The sequence below is a fragment of the Myotis yumanensis genome, unplaced genomic scaffold, assembly GCF_028538775.1.
Source record: "Myotis yumanensis isolate MYYU_CA2020_CCGP unplaced genomic scaffold, mMyoYum1.0.hap1 SCAF_1, whole genome shotgun sequence".
Classification (NCBI taxonomy): domain Eukaryota; kingdom Metazoa; phylum Chordata; class Mammalia; order Chiroptera; family Vespertilionidae; genus Myotis; species Myotis yumanensis.
Genome location: NW_027223752.1, coordinates 141,105,693 through 141,131,739, shown reverse-complemented (window position 1 = coordinate 141,131,739; position 26,047 = coordinate 141,105,693). Strand labels below are relative to the sequence as shown.

The 26,047-nt window shown below is 40.1% G+C and overlaps 1 protein-coding gene across 3 annotated transcripts in view; it reads right to left on the bottom strand.

Moving 5' to 3' along the window:
* Positions 1–1,208: 1,208 nt before the first annotated feature.
* STAM (signal transducing adaptor molecule) overlaps positions 1,209–26,047 on the bottom strand; it is a 97,624-nt gene continuing 72,785 nt past the window's right edge. Inside the window, exon 14 of one of the 3 annotated variants that reach the window (XM_070432408.1) lies at positions 1,209–1,621. In XM_070432408.1, the coding sequence (XP_070288509.1) occupies positions 1,591–1,621 (31 nt within the window). In that variant the 3' untranslated portion in view covers positions 1,209–1,590. Of the gene's footprint in view, positions 1,622–22,688; positions 25,147–26,047 lie in introns of those variants that run through there. The other 2 variants (XM_070432398.1, XM_070432389.1) reach the window with 2 other exon arrangements.

Below are 26,047 nucleotides of genomic sequence, written 5' to 3'. Positions count from 1 at the left end.
TTAATAAGTGGAATTAAAAGAGGCCATGACTTTGATCGAGTTAGGATTAGAACAGCCCAAACTATATGTGCTAGAACCACTTCCAGCATGCCAATGACACTTGGTAACTACTTGCTAACTGAATGAATGAAGCAATGAATGAATGAATGAATGAATGAATGAACAAGTGGAAGCCAAATGGTGAGGGAATAGAAGAGTTGGTAGACAGAAAGACAACTGGAACAAATCAACAGGGAGATGCAAGAAAGACCAGTCCCTCAGCTGAACTTTCCAGTTCACATGCATTCTTACAAAACGGGGACTTTGCTCTTTGCAACCAAAAGAGCTTCAGTATAAGACAAAAGAATATGTTTACAAGCAGGGGGCAGGTATCATATGGAAACTATATGCAAAACTACTGATGATTCAGAGGAGAGGACTGACCAAAAAAATCCAAATACAGTTGATCAGAGAAGGCCTCTGGCGGAGGGGACCTTATGGTGTGCTTTATTTTTTTGTTACCTCTCCTCCACTAATTTGTTTTACCTAACCTCTCAGTAGAAGCAAAAGAAACAAATTCCACTTCCACTTTCTCTCTTTAAGGGCGTACTAAAGAGCAGTGAAATAGCCAGGGGCAAACGGAAGAGGGGAGAAGGCCTGGAGGAACCCTTTCCTGGCTGGGCATTTGGGTGTGAGTTTGCCTTCTGCTCTCACCCGAGAGGGTGAAGGAGAGCCTTCGCCCTCAGTCCTCAGTTAAACCCGGTATGAATCCTCTCCTTGCTCGCCCTCTCCCAGCAGAAGTGAGCATTTCCTCCTTTATGTCCACACATCTGCTGAATACTCTGTATCTTTCAGGCTTCTGCTGCAACGCTTCCCTCCCTGTTGTTTGCGCACTGGGTCCCCTGCAAAACCCAATGCTCTTGGAAGGCAGAGAACATCTGCTTTCAACTGCGTGTCCTTCTGTCTCCGCACAATGCCTACCACCAAAGCATACCTGTGGGAGGAAGGAGTAGATGGAGGATAAGAGGAGTGGTGGGCAGTGGGTCTGTGTTAGGCTTTGATAGTGGCTAACTCATCTATTCCAAAGGAATGCTGTCCCTTTCAGAAGGAAATCACATACAACCTGTCACAAGACAATCTGTTCATTTGGGAGCTTCAGTTTCCCTGCGTGGTCCCGATTCCAGCCCCCATGCCTCCTTCCTCCGTGGCCATGGCTTCTTAGAGTCTCTCTAGAGAAGAGAGGAAAGAAAAGCCCCCAGGGGTGGCAGTTTCTTACTCGCATCATGCGTGTTAGGAAAAGACCATGCCCCTTTGCACTCACAAAGACTTGAGGAGTCCCCGTGTTACAGTATCTTCCCCAACCTTTCAACCCACGTGTCCTCAAAAAGGCGTGTTCAGTAATGGATCGATCCAAAGGCCGCTGGAGCGGACTGTCTAGTATTTGTCCGGTTCAAGGTACAGCCTTCAGTTATTTTGGTCCTCAGTCCTTCTGGTGTCATTTGTCGACACTTTCCATAACAGATGCGAGGCAGGGAAGGTTTCTTCCTGAGGGATAGAGGAATACGCTAGCTTGGCAAAGGGAAAGACTGCCATTGCGCCATCATGCCAACATTACACTCCTGGGAGGAAATCATGCCAGACCCTAGACGTGGAGACAAAGGCCAGGGGAGAAGAAAGAGGGTTTAAAATCACCTACCCTTCAGTTTATGCCAATCCCGATTCTTTCCCTTCTAAGTCCCCTGACGAGTCCACCATGCAATTACACCTCCAATAATTGGAAGGACATGAAGGGGGACATTTTCAAACCACCCTGATTCTTTACTTAGACTCATCCAAGACTGACTCAGAAAAATTGTGCCCCTCGTCTGCTCTGCAATGCTGGGTTTAACAACTTCCTGGTAGGAAGCATAGCTGGCTTTCTGAAGCTGGGCCTGTGCTGGAAAGACTGAGTCTTGCGGTTAGCGTGCACTTCCATGTGGGAGTGTTGATGCAGTGCTTTTTATTTTAGTAAGCAGAAGATATGCTGTCCAGGGAACACCTGTTCCCCACACTCCCAGCTGTCATTTCCTTCCTGCGGGCAGGAAGTCAAAATTGAAAGTCTGAAACTGTTAGCAAGACCATTTGTAATCTCAAAGTTTGTTCATTGTTTTCGGTGTAGCGTCTGTGAAACAAAATGTACAAACTTCCAGGAATGTCCTGGCATATTCGCGGTTTGTTTCCTGTGATCCTTTGGGGTTGATGTGCAAAGAGGCAGGAGACGGTGGCAGCGAGACTGCTCTGAGGATCAGGCTGGGGAAGAGGTGACAGTGTGTCCCTGGGCCTAATTTACTGGTTATTTACAATTTCCAAAATATATCACTGATTCTCACAGGCAGGTGTCACCAAATAACTCCCTTGAAGTGAATTTGGTAAGATTACTTCACCATTTGATACAGGCCCCTTTTACCAATTTATGTTATCATAGTCCAGACTACACTAAATTTATATTATATCATCTCTCTGGCTATTAAATACATTTGTAAGATCAAAGGTGTCACTTTTGAAACCCTTTTAATATCCTGTACTTATCTAGGGATTCTATTCTTGAATTTAACAAAATGTAAAGAGTGTCTTTACTTTTTAAAAATAATAATGCTCCCTTATATATGCTTTTCTATTATAATTGTTCAGATCTGAAATGGAAGGAAGGGAGAGAGGAAGGAAAAAAAGAAAAGAGAAGAAAGAATTAAGACTTCCCATCATACCACATAGCCATCATACAAATTGTGTGTAGTGGTTATCAATGAATGAGAGCTGAGAATTAGAAATAAAATTTTTAAAGGAGCATTTAAGATCTTGCTTCTCAGCATGTCATAAGTTTGGCTCAAATAAAACCTAATTTAAATAGAAATAGAGTATTAAAGAAAAGAGTGACTTCATTTGGTACAACAATTCTCAGATTTTATTTTTCAGGAGATTATAATAATCCAACTATCCCAAAGTAACAAATTTAAGAAAAAAAATAAGATCTACTTAAATATAGATACAGTCCTAATTATTCAGTGTACATTCATCCCAAAGTTCACAAAAATGATTTAACCTAAACTTCCTGAATCTGCACTGTTAAGAATTTTATATGTCTGCAGCACTTCAATTTTTTCCTTACTTAACATAAAATAACTTGATATTAATAGTTGTGCCCATATCCTCACAAAGCACTCAAAAATTACAGCTATCCAGTTATTTTGGTTAATGTAGATAAAAACATTTCCAAGTGGTTTACTAACTGCAATGCTCCCTAACTCCACTGGGTGGTGCAGATTTTGCTTTACTGGCAGTTTTTAAGTGAATATTTTAAAAGATATTGAGGGTATAGAATCTCCTAACCTGAATTACCCTTTTAAAACTTAGACTCTCAAGGTATATAAGTAATATGTCTTCTTATACTATGTATATTTGACCCACTTTGTTTTACAAACATTGAATAAGTACGGTCAACTTTTCTCTTCTCTGTCAAAAGACCCCAGTGGCTTCCCATCTCATTTAGAGTAAACGACCAAGGCTTTCCCAGAATTTTCAATATTCCACACAATATCTCCCCCACCACCGCTCTCTCCAACTTTTTGTCCTATTACTCTCACTCTCATTGCCCTCCTCAATATTCTTTAAACACACATTCTTTACCCCAGCCTCTGGCCTACTGTTCTTTTCCCCAGATATCCAAAAAGCCAACTACTTTCTTAGGGTTTTATGTAATGACTTTCTCAGTAAGACTGCTTACCCCAAATTTCCTATCCTTCTCTCTGATTTATTTTCTTCTTATTACTTAACAATAAAAAAAAATGTCTATTTGACATATTTATTACATTAATTGTCTGCTTCTCCAACTAGAATATCAGTTTTTTTTATGGCAAGAATTTTTACCAGTTTTTATATCTGTTTCCTATGATCCTATGGGGTCATATTTAGTGCTCAAAACAGAGTAAGATCTCAATAAATACTTGCTGACTGAAGGAGTGACAGATGAATTCACAAATGAACTGAGTAGACTCTATCCTAGCTACTATGCTAAGGATTGGGTGAAAAAAAAATGACCAATACACTCTCTCTGCCTTTACAGGCTTACAGTCTAGTGGATATTTCCATTAGTAATTCCAAAAAAAGCACAATGAGAGATGTATGCCCAAATCATTTGGGGAGCAAAGAAGAGAGGCATATGATCAACCTAAAGGTTCAGATAAAGTTTCCTGAACAGCAAAAAAGGCCCATTCGCTGTGCTCAAGACACGAGTCTAGGTAGCCAACTATAATATTCAAATATAAGAATCAAAAGAGAAATTAAAAAATATCTTAAGACAAATGAAAACAAAAACATGACATACCAAAGTTTATGGGATTCAGGGGAATTTATAGTGATGCACAACTACATTGAAATAGATCTTCAAGATTCAACCTAACTTTATATAACTCGAGTAACTAGAAAAAGAACAATAAGCCCAAAGATAGCAGAGGAAAGAATATAATGAAGATTAGAGAAGAAAAAAATGAAATAAAAATAGAAAAACACTGAAAAAATAACAGGTTTTGTAAAATACAAACAAAATGAACAAACCCTTAGCTAGACTTACTATGAAAAAATAGTGAGAAGACCCAAATAAATAGAATCAGAAATGAGAGAGGAGATTTTACAACTGATGCCACAGAAATAAAAAAGATCACAAGGAACTGTTATAAACAATGACACACCAACAAATTGAACAACTTAGAAGGAACAGATAAATTCCTAGAAACACAAAACCTACCAAGACTAAATCAAGAAGAAATAGAAGGACTGAACAGATTGATAACAAATGAGATTGAGTCAGTAATTAAGGACCTCCCAACAAAGAAAAGCCCAGGACCAGGTGGCCTCACAGGTGAATTTTATCAAACACTTAAATATTAATACCAATTCTTTTTAAACTCTTCCAAAAAAATAGAAGAGGGAAAACTTCCAAACTTATTTTATGAGACCAGCATCACCCTGATATCAACACCAGACAAAATTACAAGAAAACTACAAGCCAATATCTCTGATGAACATGGATGTAAAAATCATCAACAAAATATTAGCAAACTTAATTCATCAGCACATTGAAAGCATTATATATCATGGCCAAGGGGAATTTATCATTGGGAGGCAAGGATGGTTCAGCATACATAAATCATTCAACGTGACACACCACGTTAACAGAATGAAGGGAAAAAATCACAAGATCTGTTCAATAAATGCAGAAAAAAAGCATTTGATGAAATTCAGCACCTTGTCGTGACACTCCCCCACAAAAAAAAAAAGTATAGAAGGAACTTTCCTCAACTCAATAAAGGCCACATATGAAAAGCCTATAGCTAGCATCGTACGAGATGGTGAAAAACCAAAACCTTCCCCCCCTAAAATCAGAAACAAGACAACATCTGTTCGGATGCCTATTTTATACATATTGTTTAGGATGGACATGGAGAAATTGGGACATCTGTACACTACTCCTGGTCATGGTCCAGCTGCTATGGAAAAACAGTATGGGGTTCCTTAAATATTAAAAATAGGACCACCATATAATCTAGCAACCTGCTTCTGGGTATACATCCAAATGAATTGAAATCAGGATATTGAAGAGATTATTGACTCCCATGTTCATCACAGCATTATTCACAACAGCCAAGATATGAAAATACCCCAAAATGCCCATAATAGATGAATGGATATAGAAATTGTGGTATATACATACAATGGAATATTAGTCAACCTTAAAAAAAAAAAAAGGAAATCCTACTACTTGCAACAACATGGTGGACCTGGAAGACATGCCAAGTTGAAATGCCAGTCACAGGACAAATATGACATGTTCATTTCACATGAGGCATCTAAAATAGTCAAATGTATGGAAGTAGGCAATGGTGGGTATCAGGGGATGGAGGGAACTAGGAGGAGTTATTGTTCAATGGGTAGAAAGTTATAGTTACACAAGATGAGTAAGTTCCAGACAGCTGCTGTACAACATTATGCCAATAGTCAACAAGATATTGTACACTTAAAAATTTGTTAAGATGACAGATCTCATGTTAGATATTCTTACTACAAAAACAAAACAAAACACAAGAAACTTTTGGAAGTGATTGATATGTTTATTAACTTGACTGTGGTGATGGTAACATGAGTGTGTACATATGTCCACACTCACAAAATTTTAGACATTGTGTGCAATTTTATATACCAACTAGAGGCCCAGTGCACAAAATTTGTACGGGGGGGGGGGGGGGGGTGGTCCCTCAGCCCGGCCTGCACCCTCCCGCAATCCGGGACCACTGGCTCCTAACTGCTCACCTGCCTGCCTGCCTGATGGCCCCTAACCACTTGCCTGCCTGCCTGATTGCCCCTAACGACCCTGCCTATCTGCCTGATCACCCCTAACCACTCACCTGCCTGCCTGATTGCCCCTAACTGCCTCTGTCTTGGCCCCTGCTGCCACAGCTTCATCCAGATGGACGTCCAGAATGACATCCGGAAGGTCATTCAGCTGTCTGGTCTAATTAGCATATTATGCTTTAATTATTATAGATTATTTCAACAAAGTTGCCCCATTGAAATGACTAAAGGCTATATCAAACTTCCCAGCTGTGAGCAACATTAGTCCCCACCTCTTCTTATAGTACTTAATATGATACTGTACTAAATCCTACCCTGTGCTGTACTTTTAAATGTAGATGTTTTTATTCCTCACACAGCTATGACTTCCTTAAAGGCAGTGACAGTATCTTGCTGTGTTGCAGAAACCCCAACACCCCCACTCTAGTTTTGATGATTCACCAGCAGGACCCACAGGGCTCAGCGTACCGTACTCCTGGATATGATTTATTACACCAAAAGGACACCACACGAAATCAGCAAAGGGAGAAAGTGCATGAGGTAAAGTCCAGGGGAAACCAGGTACAAGCTTCCAAAAGTCTTCTCCCAATAGAGTGACGCAGGCTGCGTTTAATTTCCCTAGCAACAAGCTGTGACATGTGACATGTTGCCAACCAGGAAAGTTCATTAGACTTAGTGCCTGGGGCTTTTATTGACCATGTAAGCACTCTTTGCCTGTCAGGTACCCAAATTCCACACTCCCTGAAGGAAACCAGGTGTTCAGGATAAACCACATTGTTTGTGCAAACAGTTTGGACACAGTGAGCCACTCTTATCAGTGCTGGGAATGGTGGAACCCTCCCAAAATCCAAGTTCCCAAATGCCAGCCAAAGGCCAATCTTGTCAACATGACTTTCAAAAACAGCAGTCAGGCCTGCTATGCATGCCCTTTCCTGTCCACTTAGTCACTACGAGAGCTACTAGTGCTCAAACACCGGCTGCATCCATTGTCAACTACGTGCTATTGCTAAACTGCGACACCGGGAATGAAATAAAAATGTTTACAGCTGAAACTGACTGCGGGTGTTTCCAAAACCATGTGGATTCCTGGCAGGTGTGGCTCAGTGCCCGGCAGGTATGGATTGCCCCGCAGGTGTGGCTCACGAACCAGGAAATCAGGACACATGTCCAGGTTTCAGGCTCGATCCCCAAAAGGGGGCATGCAGGAGGCAGCTGATCAATAATTCTTTCTCATCGTTGATGTTTCTCTCTCTTCCTCTCTCTGAAATCAATAAAAACATATTTTTAAAAACCACATGTGTCTTGTCACTTTATGAGTTATTTTTCCTATATTACTTAAGCTTGGATCAATCAATTTCATGTAAATAGCTAATCACTACACTAAATACAGAAGTAAACAAAATGTAACGGTTAAATCACCCCCACAGAGGTAATGGGCTAGATATGACTTCTGTTTTTAACATCTATTTAGGATCTGACCTCAGGTATTTCATTTCATCTCTATGACCTTCTTTTGTAATACTTTGAACTTACATTACAGTCATTATCAAACTGCTGATAAACCAACTCAGTCTAGTAACAAACCTATTACTTTCAGTCATTAAAAACCTTTGAGCCCTGGCCAGGTGGCTAGGCTGGTTGAACCATCATTATATACACCAAGAGGTGGGGCAGGTTCAATTCCCAGTAGGGCACATACCTGGGTTTCGGGTTCAGTCCTTGGTAGGGGCACATATGGGAGGCAACTGATTGATGTTTCTCTCTTACATCGATGTCTCTCTCTCTCCCCTCCCCCTTCATCCCTCCCTTCTTCTAATATCAATAAAAAACAAACAAAAACACCTTTGAGTGACTTAACAATATACCTGCTGGTGGAATCAGGCCTGATGCTGAAGGATGTTTTTCTGGAAGGCTGTGAGCTCCCGTGCTGCAGGAGTGACGTTTAATGTGGTATAATATACCCCAAACGAGAGGCTTAGCTTTGAAAATAAAATAAATTTAAACACACACCTTGACAGATCAATACAGTCTACTTTTGTTTTTTTCTGGAAGATGCCAATGACCTCAAACTATGAAATTTTGTCTGAGCATTTTCTTAAACTATATTCTGTGTTGTTAAGAACTCATACAGGTCCCTGGATTTTATTTTTTTATGTGTCCAGGAATATGAATGGTAATATCTATTCATCTCCATAGCTCCTGACTATGATGGGCATAGTGGACAAAGACTTGATCAAGGGTGGACCAAGGTTATGAGGACATGCCCGGCCAGTGTGGCTCAGTGGTTGAACTTCAACCCATGTACCAAGAGGTCCATGGTTCAATTCCCCGTCAGTGCACATGCCTGGGTTACAAGTTTAATTCCCAACAGGGGGCACGTAGGAGGCAGCCGATCGAATGATTCTCTCATCATTGATGTTTCTATCTCTCCCTCTCCCTTGTTCTCTCTCTAAAATCAATAAAAACATTTTTTAAAAGATTATGAAGACTTAAAATGTAGGCTTGGCAGTTTCAAATTGATTCAATAGGACAGGGGTTCGTGAGCTAGGATACCAAAGAGTCTCTAAAGCGCCCAAAATTACATGTAAAACTCTGTGTAGGAACATATTTCTGCGGGGAGGGCCCGTGCCATTCTTCACCTTTGCAAAGGTGAGTGTGACTCCAGAAGGCGAGGGCCAAGTGCTTATGGAAACTTAGATCAAAAGGAAGTTGCACAGTATCACCGTTTCCCAAACTAATGTGACCATGCGGATCACTTGGGGTACTTGTTAAATTAAAGATTTCCTGTCCTGTCCCAGAGCAACAGAATCAGAAATGGCCTGGGGGTCTGTATTCTACCAGTTAACCCCGTGATGTAATTTGGGGGACAGAAGACTGAAGCATCATTACAGTCCATGCTAGGTTAGATATTTTTAAATGCCATGATTTTTATGGGCCTATTACGATCTCTGTTTGCTGGGGTTTTACAGGAAAGTGGTACCTCCCAGTGTCATCAAGTCATTGCTCATTTTTGTCTCATGAGATGATGCTAACAGAATATAAAGCTGTGAAGTTCCTTGCAAGTAGTTCTCTTCTCCAGGAAATGGAATCACTTTTGAAATCTCGACACATGCCCATGATTTACTACCTATATCTCTAAAAGTTAATTAGAGCAAGAAGGCAATAGTCACCCTCCCAATACAGCATGTCAGAAAATTGTCCATAATATATTCTATAGCAGGCCCATCTTTCCGATTCTGTAAAGATACATCAGTTGCTGCTGCTTTGATTGTTGGGCAAGTCCAGAATATTCCATCTATTAAGTAAATCAAAACTGTAAAAAGTAATGCTTTACAAATGTCACGAAAAACAGTGAGTTATAAATTGACTACCCTATTTTTCCCAAATGACCTGTCTGAATCCTACGAAATCTTCAGTTAAATATCTATTTTAGATTTTTCAGGATTTAATCTCAGCAGCACCACCTACTGATAATTTTAATTCAGTACTTTATGTAAATTCTTAGTCATGTTAATATTAAGCAATTCACTTGAAAACACCTAGAACATGTTGGCTTTTCATAAAATATGCATATTTGATAGAGGAAGATTTTAGTTACATTTGCAGGTGGCAAATCAAATTGCATTAGATGACAGTACATGCTGCAGTCCTGCTACAGAATGAATGTTTGTGCCCCCCCCCCCCCCCCCCCCAATTCATGCTGAAACCTAACCACCACTGTGACAGTGGAGCTCTGGGGAGGTGCCTTTATAAAAGAGGCCCAGAGCATTGCCTACCGCGTCATTCTGCCACGTAAGGTTTACAAACCAGGAAGTTTGGCTTCTCACCAGACACTAGAACTGCCAGCACCTTGATCTTGGGCCTCTAGGCTTCCAGAATGGTGAGAAATAAATTTCTGTTGGTCATAAGTCAGCCAGTCTATGGTATTGTTTAGTAGCCTGGACTAAGACATGTCCAGATATTGTCCTAGGATACTGGCTCTTTTCCTTTTGTCCCACTACCCCTAGATGCATTCTCCATCACTTGGTATTTCAGTTGGGTTCATCCAATGAGAGGATTGGCAGCAGGAGACCCTGAGATATTTGTTCCCTTGTCCCTTTGTCCTGCCTGCTGTGCTAGTTCTGTCACTCTGTCCCTCTCCATAAACCCCAGCTCCCACTGGGCTCCAAGCAGTTGCTGTGTAACTCTAAACAGCTGCCCCTTAGGCCTGGGAGTCATGACAGTCGCGGGTGTTCGTCCCTTTAGTCCTCAGGAAATAGTTCTTTCACGAAAGTGTGTTCAGGTGAACCTCCTGAGTGTAATTCTGCTTCCTGCCAGGGCCCTGACAGATACATAGAGCTCTGTGGAGAATCATCTTGCATACAATAAAGCTGAATTGATCATTCACTCAACACTTACTAATAAGTGAATACATTGAAAAAATATTATTCTAGGACAATACAGATACAAATATGAAAAATATCCCATTATTATCTTCAAGAAGCTCACATAGATAAGGAGATTTGAGTTGAGTAGAAGTTTTCATGAAAATGATTCAGTATAACTATTTAATTTCTGGAATTTTATTAACCTTGGGCATCAATTAGGTAACCCTTTGGCTAAGTATGTCTCCATAGTCCCCAGATTAGAATGTTAAGGTTTATTTAAATAATTTAAATCAGTTAAAAACCTGGAACCAATTGCTTAACCTGAAAGCGTATGCTTTTGTATTCCCACGCACGAATGATTACCTGGGAGTCCTTCTGCGGAAAGACACACACACAGGAGCACAAAATTCTCCTAGTGTGAAGATTCTGGAGAGCAGGCACCTGCCTCATTCCCATTCTTCCCTGTGGCTTCCAGCATTCTCAGGTAGGGAGGGAATCATTTCCCAATGACAAGCAGAGAGCAGTACAGCAGAGCGGGTGAGAACATGAACTTTACCTAGACATGAACCCAGCTCCGCCACTTTCTAGCTGGATGACCTTGGCAAGTTTTTAAACTCTCTGCCTCTTTTTTCCTCTCCTATAACATCACCCTGGTTTGAGTGAGTTATTTGAAAAGCATTTAGAGTGGTATCTGTCTCACAGTAAGTACAATGTCCCTGTTAATACACCAAGTTGAAGTGGTGTTTTCACATTGCCTGCAAGTGCTGTAGCTGCAAATGACATTAATTCTTTCATTTTATAGATGATACTAGAGGCCCAATGCACGAAATTCATGTAAGGGGCTTGGCCCTTGCAGCCGCTGAGGCTTGCCTCAGCCCTTGCAACCCCAGCTTCATCTGGAAGGTCGTCCAGAAGGATGTCCAGAAGGTTGTTCAGCTGTCCGGTCTAATTAGCATATTACGCTTTTAGTATTATGGATAACTGAAGCCCAGGAGAAGTTAATGCAATAAGCTAGTGTAGAAGGTGTCACTGCCCCAGATAACCTCACTCCTAGGAAGATCTACTCACTGACACAGGATGCTTCGGAAAGAAATGGCGTGATCTTATCCAACAAAATAAACACATCTTTTTCTCTCGGAGTAGAAAAACACATGGGCACCAATCCATTCTGGAAAAGGTTTGGTCACAAATGGATTAATTTCTATTCCACTAGAAATGTCTTAACTTTATTATTATCCAATGCAAGTGTCAGTCACATGAAGACTCTGAGATTTTACCTTACTTGCAAGCTAACAGTGAGCCCTGCACGATTCCATGAATGCTGACAGAGATACAGGATGCATGGGTCCAAAACTAAGGGCTGTATTATTTATAGCATTAGCAGTAGCTAAAATATCAGCATTTTCTTGTGCCAGTTCCCTGAGCACAGGAATGTAAGAAGACAGTCAGCTGACACCTGCACATGAGTGAGTTGCAAAACAAGAGAAACCCTGAGATTAAGGAACCCCAATATTTTACACCGGTGAGCTTGCCTGCACTTTGCTCTAAACGGAGACACCACCTCTGTCTTCTGAGGCTGTGTGCAATATAAACATCCTTGAAAAGGTAGTTTAGAAAAAAGTCAGTGTCTCTGCTTGCTAGATATGCAGAAATAGGAATTATCTTTAAACTAGAGGCCCAGTGCACGAATTCATGCATGGGTGGGGTCCCCCAGGGTGGCCTGTGGGGATTAGGACGAAACCCGAAGTCCAACACTGCCTGCGGCTCCTACCTGCCATTCCCACTCATCCTGGCCCCACTGCACCTGCCTTGGGCTCATGCCCAATCAGTCCTGATCAGGGAGAGGCTTGCACCGCCACAGCAGTGCTCACCAGCCGTGAGCCCTGCGTCTGGCGCCCTCCCTAGGGGAGTGGCTTGCGGGATCAAGCCGAAACCGACTCTCTGACGTCTCTCGAGGGGTCCTGGATTGCAAGAGGGCACAGACCAGGCCGAGGGACCCCACTGGTGCACGATCAGGGCTGGGGAGGAACCGAGGGGGGGTTCCAGGTCGTGTCTGGCCCACCCTGCTAAGTTCTGATTGGCTGGACCCCAGCAGCAAGCTAACCTACCGGTCAAAGCATCTGCCCCCTGGTGGGCAGTGCACGTCAGGGCAACTGGTTGACCAGTCAACTGTCTGCCCCCTGGTGGGCAGTGCATGTCATAGCGAGTAGTTGAGCAGCCTTAGCATATCAGTAGCATATTATGCTTTGATTGGTTGAACAGTCGACCGGTCACTGGATGACCGGACACTTAGCGTACTAGGCTTTTATTATATAGGACTAGAGGCCTGGTGCACAAAAATTTGTGCACTCGGGGGTCCCTCAGCCTAGCCTATGCCCTCTCACAGTCTGGGACTCCTCGGGGGATGTCCACCTGCTGGCCAGCACAAACGGAGACATAGCATCAAGTCCCCCTGCACCAGAAGACCCAGAGTCAAGTCCCCACCCATCTGCATGTGCCCCCTGGACGCAGCAGTCAGCCTCATGGAGGGGCTGACAGGCCCGGACACTGCAGGGGTTGCGGCAGAGCAGCGAGGCTACATCGGCCTGCCACAGTGGCTGCGTCATGCCTTCCTGCTTGCCCCTGTGGCCCCCGGCCGGGTCCACAGGCCCGGACACTGCTGCGATTGGCCCACCAGAGTGGTGACAGGCCTTGACACTTCAGCGGCGGGGCTGAGGGGACTGGGTGCCGCCATCTTTGTGACTGCATGACAGAGTGATGAAGTGACAGTTAATTTCCATACTGCTCTTTTATTAAATAGGATAATTTCCAGCCTTTATTTCTACACCATCTTAGTTTTTGGCAAATTTTCATGAATATTAACATTCCATCGATCACTATGGTTAATGTGCCTGACAGAAGCTGGGATCAATCTGTTTGCCTCATGCCGCATTTAATTAAAACTATAGTCAGCAGGAACCAGGCAGCAGGATGAGGCCAATTACAACCAGGTCCCAAGAGCCTGCGGTCAGTTAAACAAATTCTGCAAACTGGAGCTTCACCGCCAAAAGTCTGATGAACCTGAACTTCCTCTCCCTGAAGGGGGCCTACACCGGGAGCAAGTAATAATCAACAAATTGTTCTGTGCACATGAAACCAAAACAAGGCAGGTAAGCTAACCTGAACCAAACCTTATGCACGACCAGAAGAACAGTTTAGTTAAGGGGCTAGGACACTCCAAATATCTGACTAAGCTTCACTCTTCCCAATAGATTCCTCCTGCTAGGCTTCCATAGTTCCACAGGGCCCCCTACTTTCCCAGGCTCTGTTTCCCATTACTGAGTAACAAATTAAAGCGAATTTAATGGCTTAGGGCAGTGGTTGGCAAACTGCGGCTTGCGAGCCACATGCGGCTCTTTGGCTCCTTGAGTGTGGCTCTTCCACAAAATACCAGGTGCAGGCGCGCATGTACAGTGCGATTGAAAGATCATGGCCCATGCGCAGAAGTCAGTATTTTGTGGAAGAGCCACACTCAAGGGGCCAAAGAGCCACATGTGGCTTGTGAGCCGCAGTTTGCCGACCACTGGCTTAGGACAACACACAGTATTATCTCAGTCTCTGTGGGTGAGGACCCTGGTACAGCTGAGCAGGGTCCTCTACCCGCTGCACAGGAGATGGTGGCCGGAGCCAGGTTATACTCCAGAGACGCACGTCAGGAAGGGTCTGCTCCCAAGCTCCACCACCTAGCAAGACGGACTCTACATAGCGCACACACAGGAACAATAGTCCATAGCAAGTTTTGAGTCCTGTCCGCATTTAAAGGAACAGGATTAAACAAAGGCATGAACATCAGCAGGATGAGATCATGGGAGATCCTCACTCGAGTCTATCTGCCACATCGCACCAGGCACCTTCTTGAGAATTATATGGTCAGGTCCTGGAGGCCTTACATCAGCACTGTCCAATCGGAATAGAATGTGAAGCACATGTGTGATGTTGTTTTCTAATTGCTACATTAACAAAATTTAAATGCACACATAATACTAATTTATGTGATACAATAGCTGCAGTGAAATATAGTCTTACCAAAATGATAGTTAACAGAAAAACTATTTTCACACTGCTTCAGGTTTTAAATTTAATTTAAGTTAAATCAGATTTATAATCCAGTTCTTTAATTGATATTCCACTACAAGTCCTCAACAGTCCAATGGGACGGTGCTTTGGATTCCCCAGGTCAGTGGTCAGCAAACTGCGGCTCGCAGGCCACATGCGGCTCTTTGGCCTCTTGAGTGTGGCTCTTCCTAAGCCTTAGGAGTACCCTAATTAAGTTAACAACAATGTACCTACCTATATAGTTTAAGTTTAAAAAATTTGGCTCTCAAAAGAAATTTCAATCGTTGTACTGTTGATATTTGGCTCTGTTGACTAATGAGTTTCCCAACCACTGCCCTAGGTGAATATACAAGGTGTAGCCTCTCTATGAAATAAAGGTAAACAAATTTAAGCATCATGTTGAACAGACATCAAACTAGCCTGCCTGGGGCCTCTGTTCCAGTTCAGCCTTGGTGCTTCTGGCTGCAATCGGAAAACTACTTAAAAAGGTGCTTTGGAGCGAGGGAGGAGCTGTGAGACATTAGTCCTCCAATAGGTCAGGTTAAGAGAAAATGTGACCTGGAGCTGCAAGTTGTACGAATGGGGGAAGACAGGTAGATTCATCTCTGCGACTCTCCAAAAGAACAGGAGAGCAAATGGGGCATTCTGAGGGCTGGAATGAGGTAAGCCCCACTGCTTATGAGCCAATGAAGTCTCAGAACCCACCAACGGGAAGTAGGAGATATGCTCCAGGCAATCTAAATTCAGACTGAGTGTCTTCCTATAAAGCAACCATCTATAATAATAAAAGGATAATATGCTAATTAGACCGGATATCCTTCCGGATGAAGCCAGGGCTGGAGGGAAGCCCAGGTCCTGGGTGCCTGCCAGCAGCCGGAGGGAAGCAAGCCCGGATCCCAGGTGCTAGAGGGAAGCCGGTGCTGGCAGCCAGGGAAAGGCCTACTCTTGCTTGAATTTCATGCATCAGGCCTCTAGTCCTATGTAATAAAAGCCTAATATGCTAAGTGTCCAGTCGACCAGTTGGCCGTTCAACCAATCAAAGCATAATATGCTATGATATGCTAAGGCCTCTCAACCACTCGCTATGATGTACACTGACCACCAGGGGGCAGACAGTCGACAGGTTGCTATGATGTGCACTGACCACTAGGCAGCAGATGCTCTGACTGGTAGGTTAGCTTGCTGCTGGGATCCAGCCTATCAGGACTGAGCGAGACAGGCCAGACATGCCCTGGAGCCCTCCTGTGGTCCATCCCTGGCTGGCCAACCTCCCCATCCCCTATCATGCACCAGTGGGGTCCCTCAGCCTGGTCTGCGCCCTCACAATCTGGGACCCCTCAGGGGATGTCGGAGAGCCAGTTTCAGCCCAATCCCGCAGGCCAGGTCGAGGGACCCCACTGGTGCACGAATTCATGCACCAGGCCTCTAGTGATAAATAAATTCAATACACCATTAACAAAATGCTGCACTTTGGTTAGGTTTAGGTATTAGCCTGTCATTCTAATCACTGGTTCAACATTGTCACTCAAATGCTTCTCAGTACTAGGTTACAAATAAACTCAGGAAACATAAATTAGGTAAGACGTGTAAAAGACCTCATAACATACCTATATCAAATTTTGTCAAGACTGGGCACATTTAGTATGTGTCTTTATTGTTTCTTAGTAAGTTTATCTATTGATATCAAAACAAATTTGTAAATAAACTGCATTCATATTTTCTGATTTATAAAGGTATTTAAATAAATACCTATAATATTTATTTTATGACATGTAAAAATTTTGAAAGCAATTAGTAAACCTTGAAAATCTGGTATACACTCAAAAGTCAAGCAAATTAAAGAATAAATCAATAGTTAAATAAAAATCAATGAAAATAATGATGTAATATCTATGCCCACTTAACTCAGAAAATTATTATCATTAATTTTGCTCTTTACTTTTTTAGGAGGGTGGGGAGAGGGCAGGATTTTAAGGCATAATTTCTCACAGGCTGTATTTAAGCAAAATATACAATTCTTTGAATGTGCTCACCTGTTTAATTGGGATATTTTCAGATCTGATAAGAGGGAGGTTTTATATTCTAGATGTCCTTAATTCTTATCAATTGCTTAAAATTAAAAAAGGTATTTTTCTAAAGTTAGAAACAAATGGTGAGTAGCAACTCATTCTCCATCTCTAAATAACTTTTAGAGTCAGTTTTTATATATTTGTTTGGAAAACACAAACATGTTGCAGATTGATATGCTAGGAAACATCAGTAAAATGCAAATTTCAGTTTGTGCAAGATTTTGTCCAGAAGAAACATTAAGTGAAATGTAAAAAACCGTATGTAGCTGAAATGAGCTGTGCAGGAACACACAAAACACAACACACACACACACCAACTCCCACCAGCACCAGTATCCTCAGTTCACTGCCAAGGTTGAATAAACCTCACTCACATCCAGTGTCACAACCTGACCTCCAATTTCAGCAGTCCTTCCTCCCACCTTCACAATAACTCATGAGTTACAACTTTTCAGGACCCATTTCACTAGGCACACTTCAGGTCTTTTACAAGGTCAAGTGTCATATTTATTACTAGAGGCCCTGTGCACGAATTCGTGCACCAGTGTGGTCCCTTGGCCTGGCCTGTGGGATTGGGCTCAAATCGGTTCTCCGACATCCCCTGAGGGGTCCTGGATTGCGAGAGGGTGCAGGCCAGGCTGAGGGACCCCACCAGTGCACAATCGGGGCCAAGGAGTGACATGGGAGGTTGGCCAGCCAGGGAGGGACCATGGGAGGGCTCCAGGGAATGTCCGGCCCAACTCACTCAGTCACGATCAGTCGGACCCCAGCAGCAAGCTAATCTACCAGTCGGAGTGTCTGTCCCCTGGTGGTCGGTGCACGTCATAATGAGAGGTTGAGTGGCCTTAGCATATTGTTAGCATATTATGCTTTGATTGGTTGAACGGATGACTGGATGACTGAACACTTAGCACATTAGGCTTTTATTATATAGGATAATACTAGAGGCCCGGTGCAAGAAATTTGTCCACTCGGGGGAGGGTCCAACTGATGGCTGTCTAATATCCTTAGCATTGCCGCAGAGTTGAGAGGTGAGAGAGGCTCCCACCACCACCGCTGTGCTCACCAGCAGTGAGCCCGGCTTCTGGCTGAGCTGCACTCCCTCCTGACACCCGCCCCCGTGGGAGTAAACTGACCACCAGGGGGCAGCTCCTGCATTGAGCGCCTGCCCCCTGGTGGTCAGTGCACATTATAGCAAGCAGTTGAGCAGCCTTAGCATATTACTCTTTGATTGATTGAACAGCCGACAGGATGACCAGACACTTAGCATATTAGGCTTTTATTATATAGGATTCATGTATTTATTAACACATTGGATACGGGAAACGTATTCATACGTTTTACGTTGACTGGTAAACACAATTTTCCAGTGAGTTTTCCAGTATTTGTCTGTTTAAAATTTAAGAAAAATAATTCAGTATACATTTTATAGTAAATCACAAAAAGTTTCATTGAAAAAAAATATGTAAAACTAAAGTTATCGTAATTTTACTGAATGTTGCCATTTGCGCAAAAAATTAAGCAAAAACGGCCCGCATACAATGTGTTAACCATCTAAGATGTGTAAAACTGTGCTTTTTATTAGGTACTGATCTTTATTGTTAAGTGTGTCATTGATGAAATTTTGATATTGTGCCTCCATACCTGTTGTCCCCATAAGCCTTAAGGTTTTTTTAATTTCACAACTATGCACAACACAGTGATATTTAGAACACAGAAATATCACTTTCAACAGACATTAAACACAGTAATTTAGATCAGGCTACTTAATTTTAATTTAGTGATACTTACCTCCTAGTCAAAAATGGAAAATAGCACTTCAGAGTTTCTAATCTCAGTTTTCCTTTTAAAAAACTGCTAAAATATATTATTACCTAAACACAGCTCCTTTAACTATTAACCTATCCTCTTTGGCTTATGTTTTGAGAAATAAGCAAAAGCACAATAATTTAACTTACAGCCTAATTTCATTTCATTCCAGATACCAGAAGTCTTCATATTTCAAATACATATTTAATTTAACCTGAAGAGAATCCACTGGTGTGGCTATACCACCCCTCCCCCCACCAAGTAAACCAGTATTTGGCAACGACCTGAATAAAATTATCCTGATGTTTTGATATTAAAACATTTCACTAAGACCAATTAGAATCTAAGTAATCTTTTAAGAAGAACATTAACTGTAGAAGCACAAAATTGTTCTTTACTATGACATAAAAAACATTTTTTTTTCTGGAGAGGGGTTGTAAAACCCAACCAGGATTCATTCCTAGAATTATTCTTTAAAAATTTATTATGAGATAGCAAAAAAGATTCTAAGGAAGTGACTATCCCACTTACACAGGGAGAACATAACACAACCAGTGATAATTAGAAAACAATTTGTCTTTCCCCCTCTACTAAAAAAGCTTACTTTAGTCAATACCTGATAAAGCCTTCTTTATAAGATTCCATTACATAACAAAGTAATTTAGGAAACTATTTTTATTTTTATTTTTTTTACTGCAAGCACGGTATCTAATTTTCTAAAGTAAAACAAGAAAATTAAAAACAAACATTTTATTCTGGTAATTATTTTATATAAAAACTAGAGGCCCGATGCACGAAATTCGTGCAAGGGGCTTGGCCCCTGCCACCGAGGCAGCTGCCTCAGCCTCAGCCCCCGCCCGCCGTAGCTCCATCCAGAAGGATGTCCGGAAGGATGTCCGGTCTAATTAGCATATTACGCTTTTATTATTATAGATGTAAAATAATAAATACATGTAACTAACATGTAAGAAAAAAAGTTGTTGGTTAGGAAAAAACTAACCTTTCTTTAGCTAGTTAATGTTTACTTATATTAGTAACTTTTAACTAGCCAACATTTAATGGCATTTTTTCTAAGCCAAATATTTGTGATGAAAAAAATGCCAATGCTGACTTTGCACCTTCTTTGGAATATTACAGAAAGACTCTCATAGCCAGTACCAAAGATGGAAATTGCTGGTTTCCACGGTTTTCTAACACCTCAGGCAATCCAGATTGCCTGAGGTGTTAGAAAACTGTGGATGGCTGTAGTGTGGTGCCTCTATCACCATTATCAGGTCAATAAGACCAAGAGTACTTCTTTGCCTGCAAGAAATCAAGAACAATAAAATTTCACATAGTCTGTATATTGCTTGAAGCAATATACAAAAACATAACAGCTTCAGAGCTGTAATTATTTGTTTCTCCCAAATCAGCACCAAAAAAGTGAAAGCATTATCAAATTTGTATTTGTACCTTAAATGCAGATGTTCCTGATAGGATCAAACCTAAACGAAAGGCTTGAGAGATTACTATTGAAAATAAACTACCTTTGGATTACTTGTAGGAGGTTGGCTAGAAATCACAAGTTTCAGTACCAGAGTCCTCAACCCCATTCCCATGCCTTTTCCTCCTCTAAGCTACGAGAGTAAGTTCAGTGGCATCAGTCAGCTATTCAGGCTGAACGGCACAGATATTCATGGTACACAGAGGCAGAGGATCTGAAGCACAGAATTTCTGCAAGCTAGGAAAGATCATGTAGTTACACTGACGACATCAGTTTATAACTAAGTAGAAGGCCCAGTGAAATTGATGGGCCTGCTCAAGATCATACATTAGCAAGATATTTTTTTGACAAAACATATATCTGGGCTAAAACCCAGTTCTCTGCCTTGACCAGGTATCTCAGGTGGTTGCAGCATCATCCCGTGCATCAAAAGGTTGTGGGTTCAATCCCCAGTTGAGGCACGTGCAAAAGGCAACCGGTCAATGTTTCTTTCTCCTTGTCCCTTACTCTCTTCTCTGGAAATCAATGAAAATTTATCCTCAGGGTGGTTTGTTCTGTGGTGCAGTTTAAATTAAGAGCCATACAACACTTACAAACTAAGGAAAGCCTATTGAGAACAACAGGGTTTGTCATGAGGCAGGTCAGATTCCCATTTGACGGGCAGCCAATCAATGAAACAGACACACCTGCACAGTTGGAAATGGAGGAAGAAGATACAATTGATGTGTCCCAGCAGCAGACAGGAGGGGGTCTACTAAAAATGAACCTATTTTACTCCAGAACTCTGTGCCTCCAGACCAAGAAGACATTCTCAATTAGAAAACTGCAATTTGGTTTCAACACTTCTGACTGCTAGAGTATAGTTTTCTCTATTCTTTCATTTTCCCCTTTCCCATTCCTTTATCGTACATAAAGTAACTGATGTACATGCACAAGCATTTGCATTTTTTTTAACTAGATGGGCAATGGTATGTTTTGATTGACATCAAATGGAGATGGGATGGGAAAAACACTGGTTCTGTGAAACACCCCCTTTCTCCATTAGTGGCATGATCATTCAGCTCTTATCTTTATATTACAGTAAGTTATTTTGCTCTCAGTTTAATAAAAAAAAGATCATAAAAATTCTTGCATACCTGGTTTGGAGAATTTTAATGCTTTTCATTTATCATTGTTAAAACCACGAACAATTTTATAACTTTTTTGTATGTAGCTGTTAAATGTAGAGCAATCTGTCTTTAAGTAGGGATAAATTACTCTAAAAAATTAATCCTAGTCTTCCCTTCAAGTCAAGTGTCATGTTGTTTAAATAAACTTGTTTAAAAAAAATTAACATGATTTTTTAAGAGTCTCTGATCACCAAATGATCATTAAAACCAGTACTTTTTGCTTTTGTTCAGGAGTTTGTTGATTCTTATTAATTTAATATGTAATCCTTATCAGAAACTCTCTGCATCTATAAGAAGCAGCAAACAGACAATAATGGTAGTGAGAAGTATAAGCATAAGCTAGAACCTGAAAATCATCTAAATTCAGTATGACCACAAGTTATTGCCAATAAAATGTTGTATTTTGTTCAGCAAGGAAATAGATTTTAAATATTTAAATAGATTTTAAATCTTGCATGTGCCTCAAGATTTTAAATATTGAGATTTAAAATGCTCTAGAACATCATAAGAAAAAATATACTGTGGAAGCTAGGAAAGCTTCAGAAAAAATTTACTAAGTTTTGTAATTTTAAAGAAAGATCATACTAAGAAAATATATATAAAACTCAGACAGCTTTGCTTAAAAACCAGGAGGCATATGTCATTACATATAGGATAGAAAATAATCTAGATACTTGACAAGAACATTTAATCAAGTCATGATTCTAAAATAAAAGATGAGATTCTTATAGGAGTATGTCATAGGCCTTTAAGATTTAGGTAAGTTTCTCCTATATATTTTATTCAAAGGGGTATAAGCAGTTAATCACCCAAAGAATTAAAACAAACAAAAAAAACACAAAAATGATACAAGAGTGAAAATTTTAAACTATAGTTCATAGTTTATCATGAACAGGGCAATAATGTGTCTTACATAAACTTGAAGCTTTGGACTAAAGATATTCTCAAGCTGAATTATATATGTCATATATGAAAGCTATATCAAAAATAATACTAGTTGTCAAGTATTTTAAATACAAAAATTAAGAGGTATAGAAACAAAGCTCCAGAAGTTTTTAATAAAAAGAAGGAAATGTCTAGGCACATAAAAAGATCCCTCACTGAGGAGAGACAGGTAAGTGGAAGAGGACCACAGAATTAGAAACGACTGTCAAATCACAGCATTGCTCCTAGGCTAAGGGCAATGCTCTGTTATGACATCCTATTGACCATGGGGTTTGTTGGCTATTTATGCTAGATAGTAAATGAACTTGAATATTTCCAACTAGATGTCACTGGTTTATAGAAGATACACACTCAAACTTTATAAAGAAAATAAACTAAGACGTCAAACTTGCTTCACAGAAATTCACATTTTAATTAGTTCATTTTATAAATAATTGCATTCCTTAAAAAAAAAGACTGTCATATTTTAAAGGAATATATTTTTAAGTACAGCTCGTACACTAGTTTCAGAACAAATCACTGTGCTAACTGGTCCTTTCCTATTTCTGCTCTTGCCATGTCATCAAAAAGAAGAAAACCCAGTGGTTCCTTGTCATTGGAATTTTTCCATCTGGTATTAAAAGCACAAACTGATGTGTCAGTTTTAAGTATTCATCATTAAAACCTTTATAAACACACTAATATAATAGGTATGCATTGTAATAAGGGTCTTTTTTTTCATTTTACCATTCTTTTGACTTTTACAGGGCAAAAAGCAAATAAGAGAATATGTAATTGATCTTACACCGTGAAGAATATCAAAATAAAATGGGGAAATGATACATTTGCCATTGGTAAACAGAAATTTATCAAAAGACAAAGAGAAAAATATAGTATGATAGGGGAAAGTATATCAGTTAAACTAGAATATTCAAAATGAAATAAAGATTATGATTTGACAACGCCGGTCAAAAAATAATATAATAAATTTTTTAATCTAAAGGTTGAATTCAAATTTTAAAATTTCTATTCGAGGGCGACATATTCTAAAGTCAAGAAAACACAACACCAGGTAAAACACTTACGTTGAAGACAGCGCTTTAAATTTGAAACTATAATTAGATCACCATTAAGTTTTCTTGCCAAAGATGGAATCATTTGTCCAAAGGGAAAGGAACAAGTTATCTGATTATAATAGTCTTAGAAAATTCAAATTAAATTTTCATTTATGGTATGAAATTTGTTAAATCAACTCATTTAATATGATGCTGAGCTCAATGTTTCAGTTGTTTAAATAATAGTGTTAAATAATAGTACAGCACAACCAAGAAAATTGTAACTATTTAAGAAGATTTAAATGTCAGTTGAAAACATATTTCATGTAGATTAAAAAAAAAAGTGTTCACTGAAAAATTCCTGAATAGGAAGCCAATATAATTCTATTAGAACTTCATAAAGAGAGAACAAACCCATAACCCAGTTTGAAAGATAAGAATAAACATGCAAACTGTTAAGCAAAGTCAGGAATATTGATTACTTTGAAACATCTGCTAATATCCATTTTAATGAAGAATTAAGGAATACAATGCGTTAAAGACATATTTAAAAGACTAGTAGTGAGATAAGGCAAATGAATCAATTTTTTAATATCCTAAATAATTACAAGAGACTTTGAGAATGTAGTGTTATTTATGGTTTCTTTCCAGTTTACAAATTTCTATCCACTGCCTCTATCTTTGGTGTCACTGCCACCAATAAACACAGTATACAGTTTATAAACCTAATTACTATCTTCAACTAGGAAAAAGTAAATCAACATTATTTCTTTAAAAATAAGATATAAAGAACATGATCCTAACTTAATTTTGTGTCATGGTCCCACAATATTCTGAAATATCATGCCAAAATGTAAAAGTTTCAAAGGGAACATTATTTGTTATAACTGCACCAAAAATTTAGCTACTGTATGCTGGTGTGATGACAGCTAGTAGTATGCAGAGGCTACAGAAAGACATAATGTACATATGTTTAATTCACAATCAGTAAAAGGAAAGTTCAGTTTAATGTAAAACCAAAACACTAATATAATACTTTCATGTAAATATGCTACAACTTTGTTCTCTTACACTTTAAAAGGATAGTGTAATTACCTTAAATTTACACAAAACATTATGAAACATGGTAGTTGTTCATGATTAAAATAAAATAGCAATGTAAATTAATTTAACAGTGTTAAATATATTCACATGATCACCACTGTGATTCAAAAATGGCCACTAATGAAGTTACACAGCAATATATGTACATAATATTTGCCACAACAATTTTTGTTAAGTTTGACTTCTTGCAGACCAGGTAATTTTATGAGACAAATAATCTTATATCAATTCTTTCATATGATGAAAAGAATTAAATGTTGTAAGTAGTTTCATTCCTTTGGGAGAGAGGGGGGGTTGGAGAACCTCTGAAAAGTCAATGCAAACTGAAGAGAGTTCTACCTTCTTGACAACATAATCTTGAATATTTGAACTTGTTGACCACGACAGATTCCTATAAGCTGAGGATAAACAAACCTTAAGATATCAAAAGAATCTCTAACATTGTCAGCGGCATTTAGCAGATCAAAGAGGAATCCCAAATCCTATAGCAGAGCCTTCTGAGAATATGGTTGCTGTGGCTGAGGTGGCTGTTGACTGCCTCCTGGTTGAGGCAGTGCTGATGATGTTAAACTATAGTTTGGCACATGGGACATATTAGTTCCTGCATTCTGGTATATAGTGACATCAGCAGTAGCAGCAGCAGGAGGAGGACTATATACTGACGCCTGGCTGGGATATGTATTTCCTTGAACAGAACTGACCATTGAGCTGTGGAAGGGAAAAAACACTCAAATCAATATTGACTAACTTACCCATTTAGAGATAAACAGGAAGCTATTCATTAAATACCCATTCAGTAAATATTTATTAAATACCCATAATGTGTCAAATATTATGTGTCAAATGTGCTATTTTAGGCACTGGGATATAATAAAAAAAAGTGGGGGGAGGGAAAAAAATTCCCACCATCATGAAGTTACATTCTAATTCTAGTAGGAGAAAAAAAGATAAACTAATTTATAATATGTCAAGTGGTAATAACTGGTATGAAGAAAAATAAAGCATATTAGGAGGACCAAGAGTTCCTGAGAGAAGAGATGCTGGCTTTTACAGTGTGGTAGGGGAAGGCATTTCAGATAAGGGAAAAATTTAAGCAGAGACCTGAAAGAAGTGAGAGAGGGAGTCATGCTGATTATATAGGAATATAAGCTGATCAAGCGAAAAGAATGGCAAGCACAGAATCCTTTGAGAAAACGAAATGCCAGGAATGTTCAAGGACCAGAAAGGAGGCCATGCTGGCAGAAGCAGAGTGAGAAAGGAGGAAAGTCGCATAAGATGATAAAGTGGCAGAATTAATGGGGAGAGGAGCCTTAGATATACAGTGCCTTGGAGGCCATACTAAGGATTCTGGATTATATTTGAGTGAGATGGAAAGACACTGATTCTGGACAGAAGAATGATGTGATTTGACTTAGGTTTTAACAGACTCACTGTGGGCCAAGGATATGCAAGGATATCTGACTGAAGGCTTTTACAATTGTCCAGGTAAGAGCTGACAGGTGGCTAGTGCCATGATAGACTTGGTGAAAAGAAGAAATGTATGATTTTGAAGGCATTACCATCAATGCTAATTGGCAGAGTGGCCAAGAATGCCTGAGGTTTTAGAACT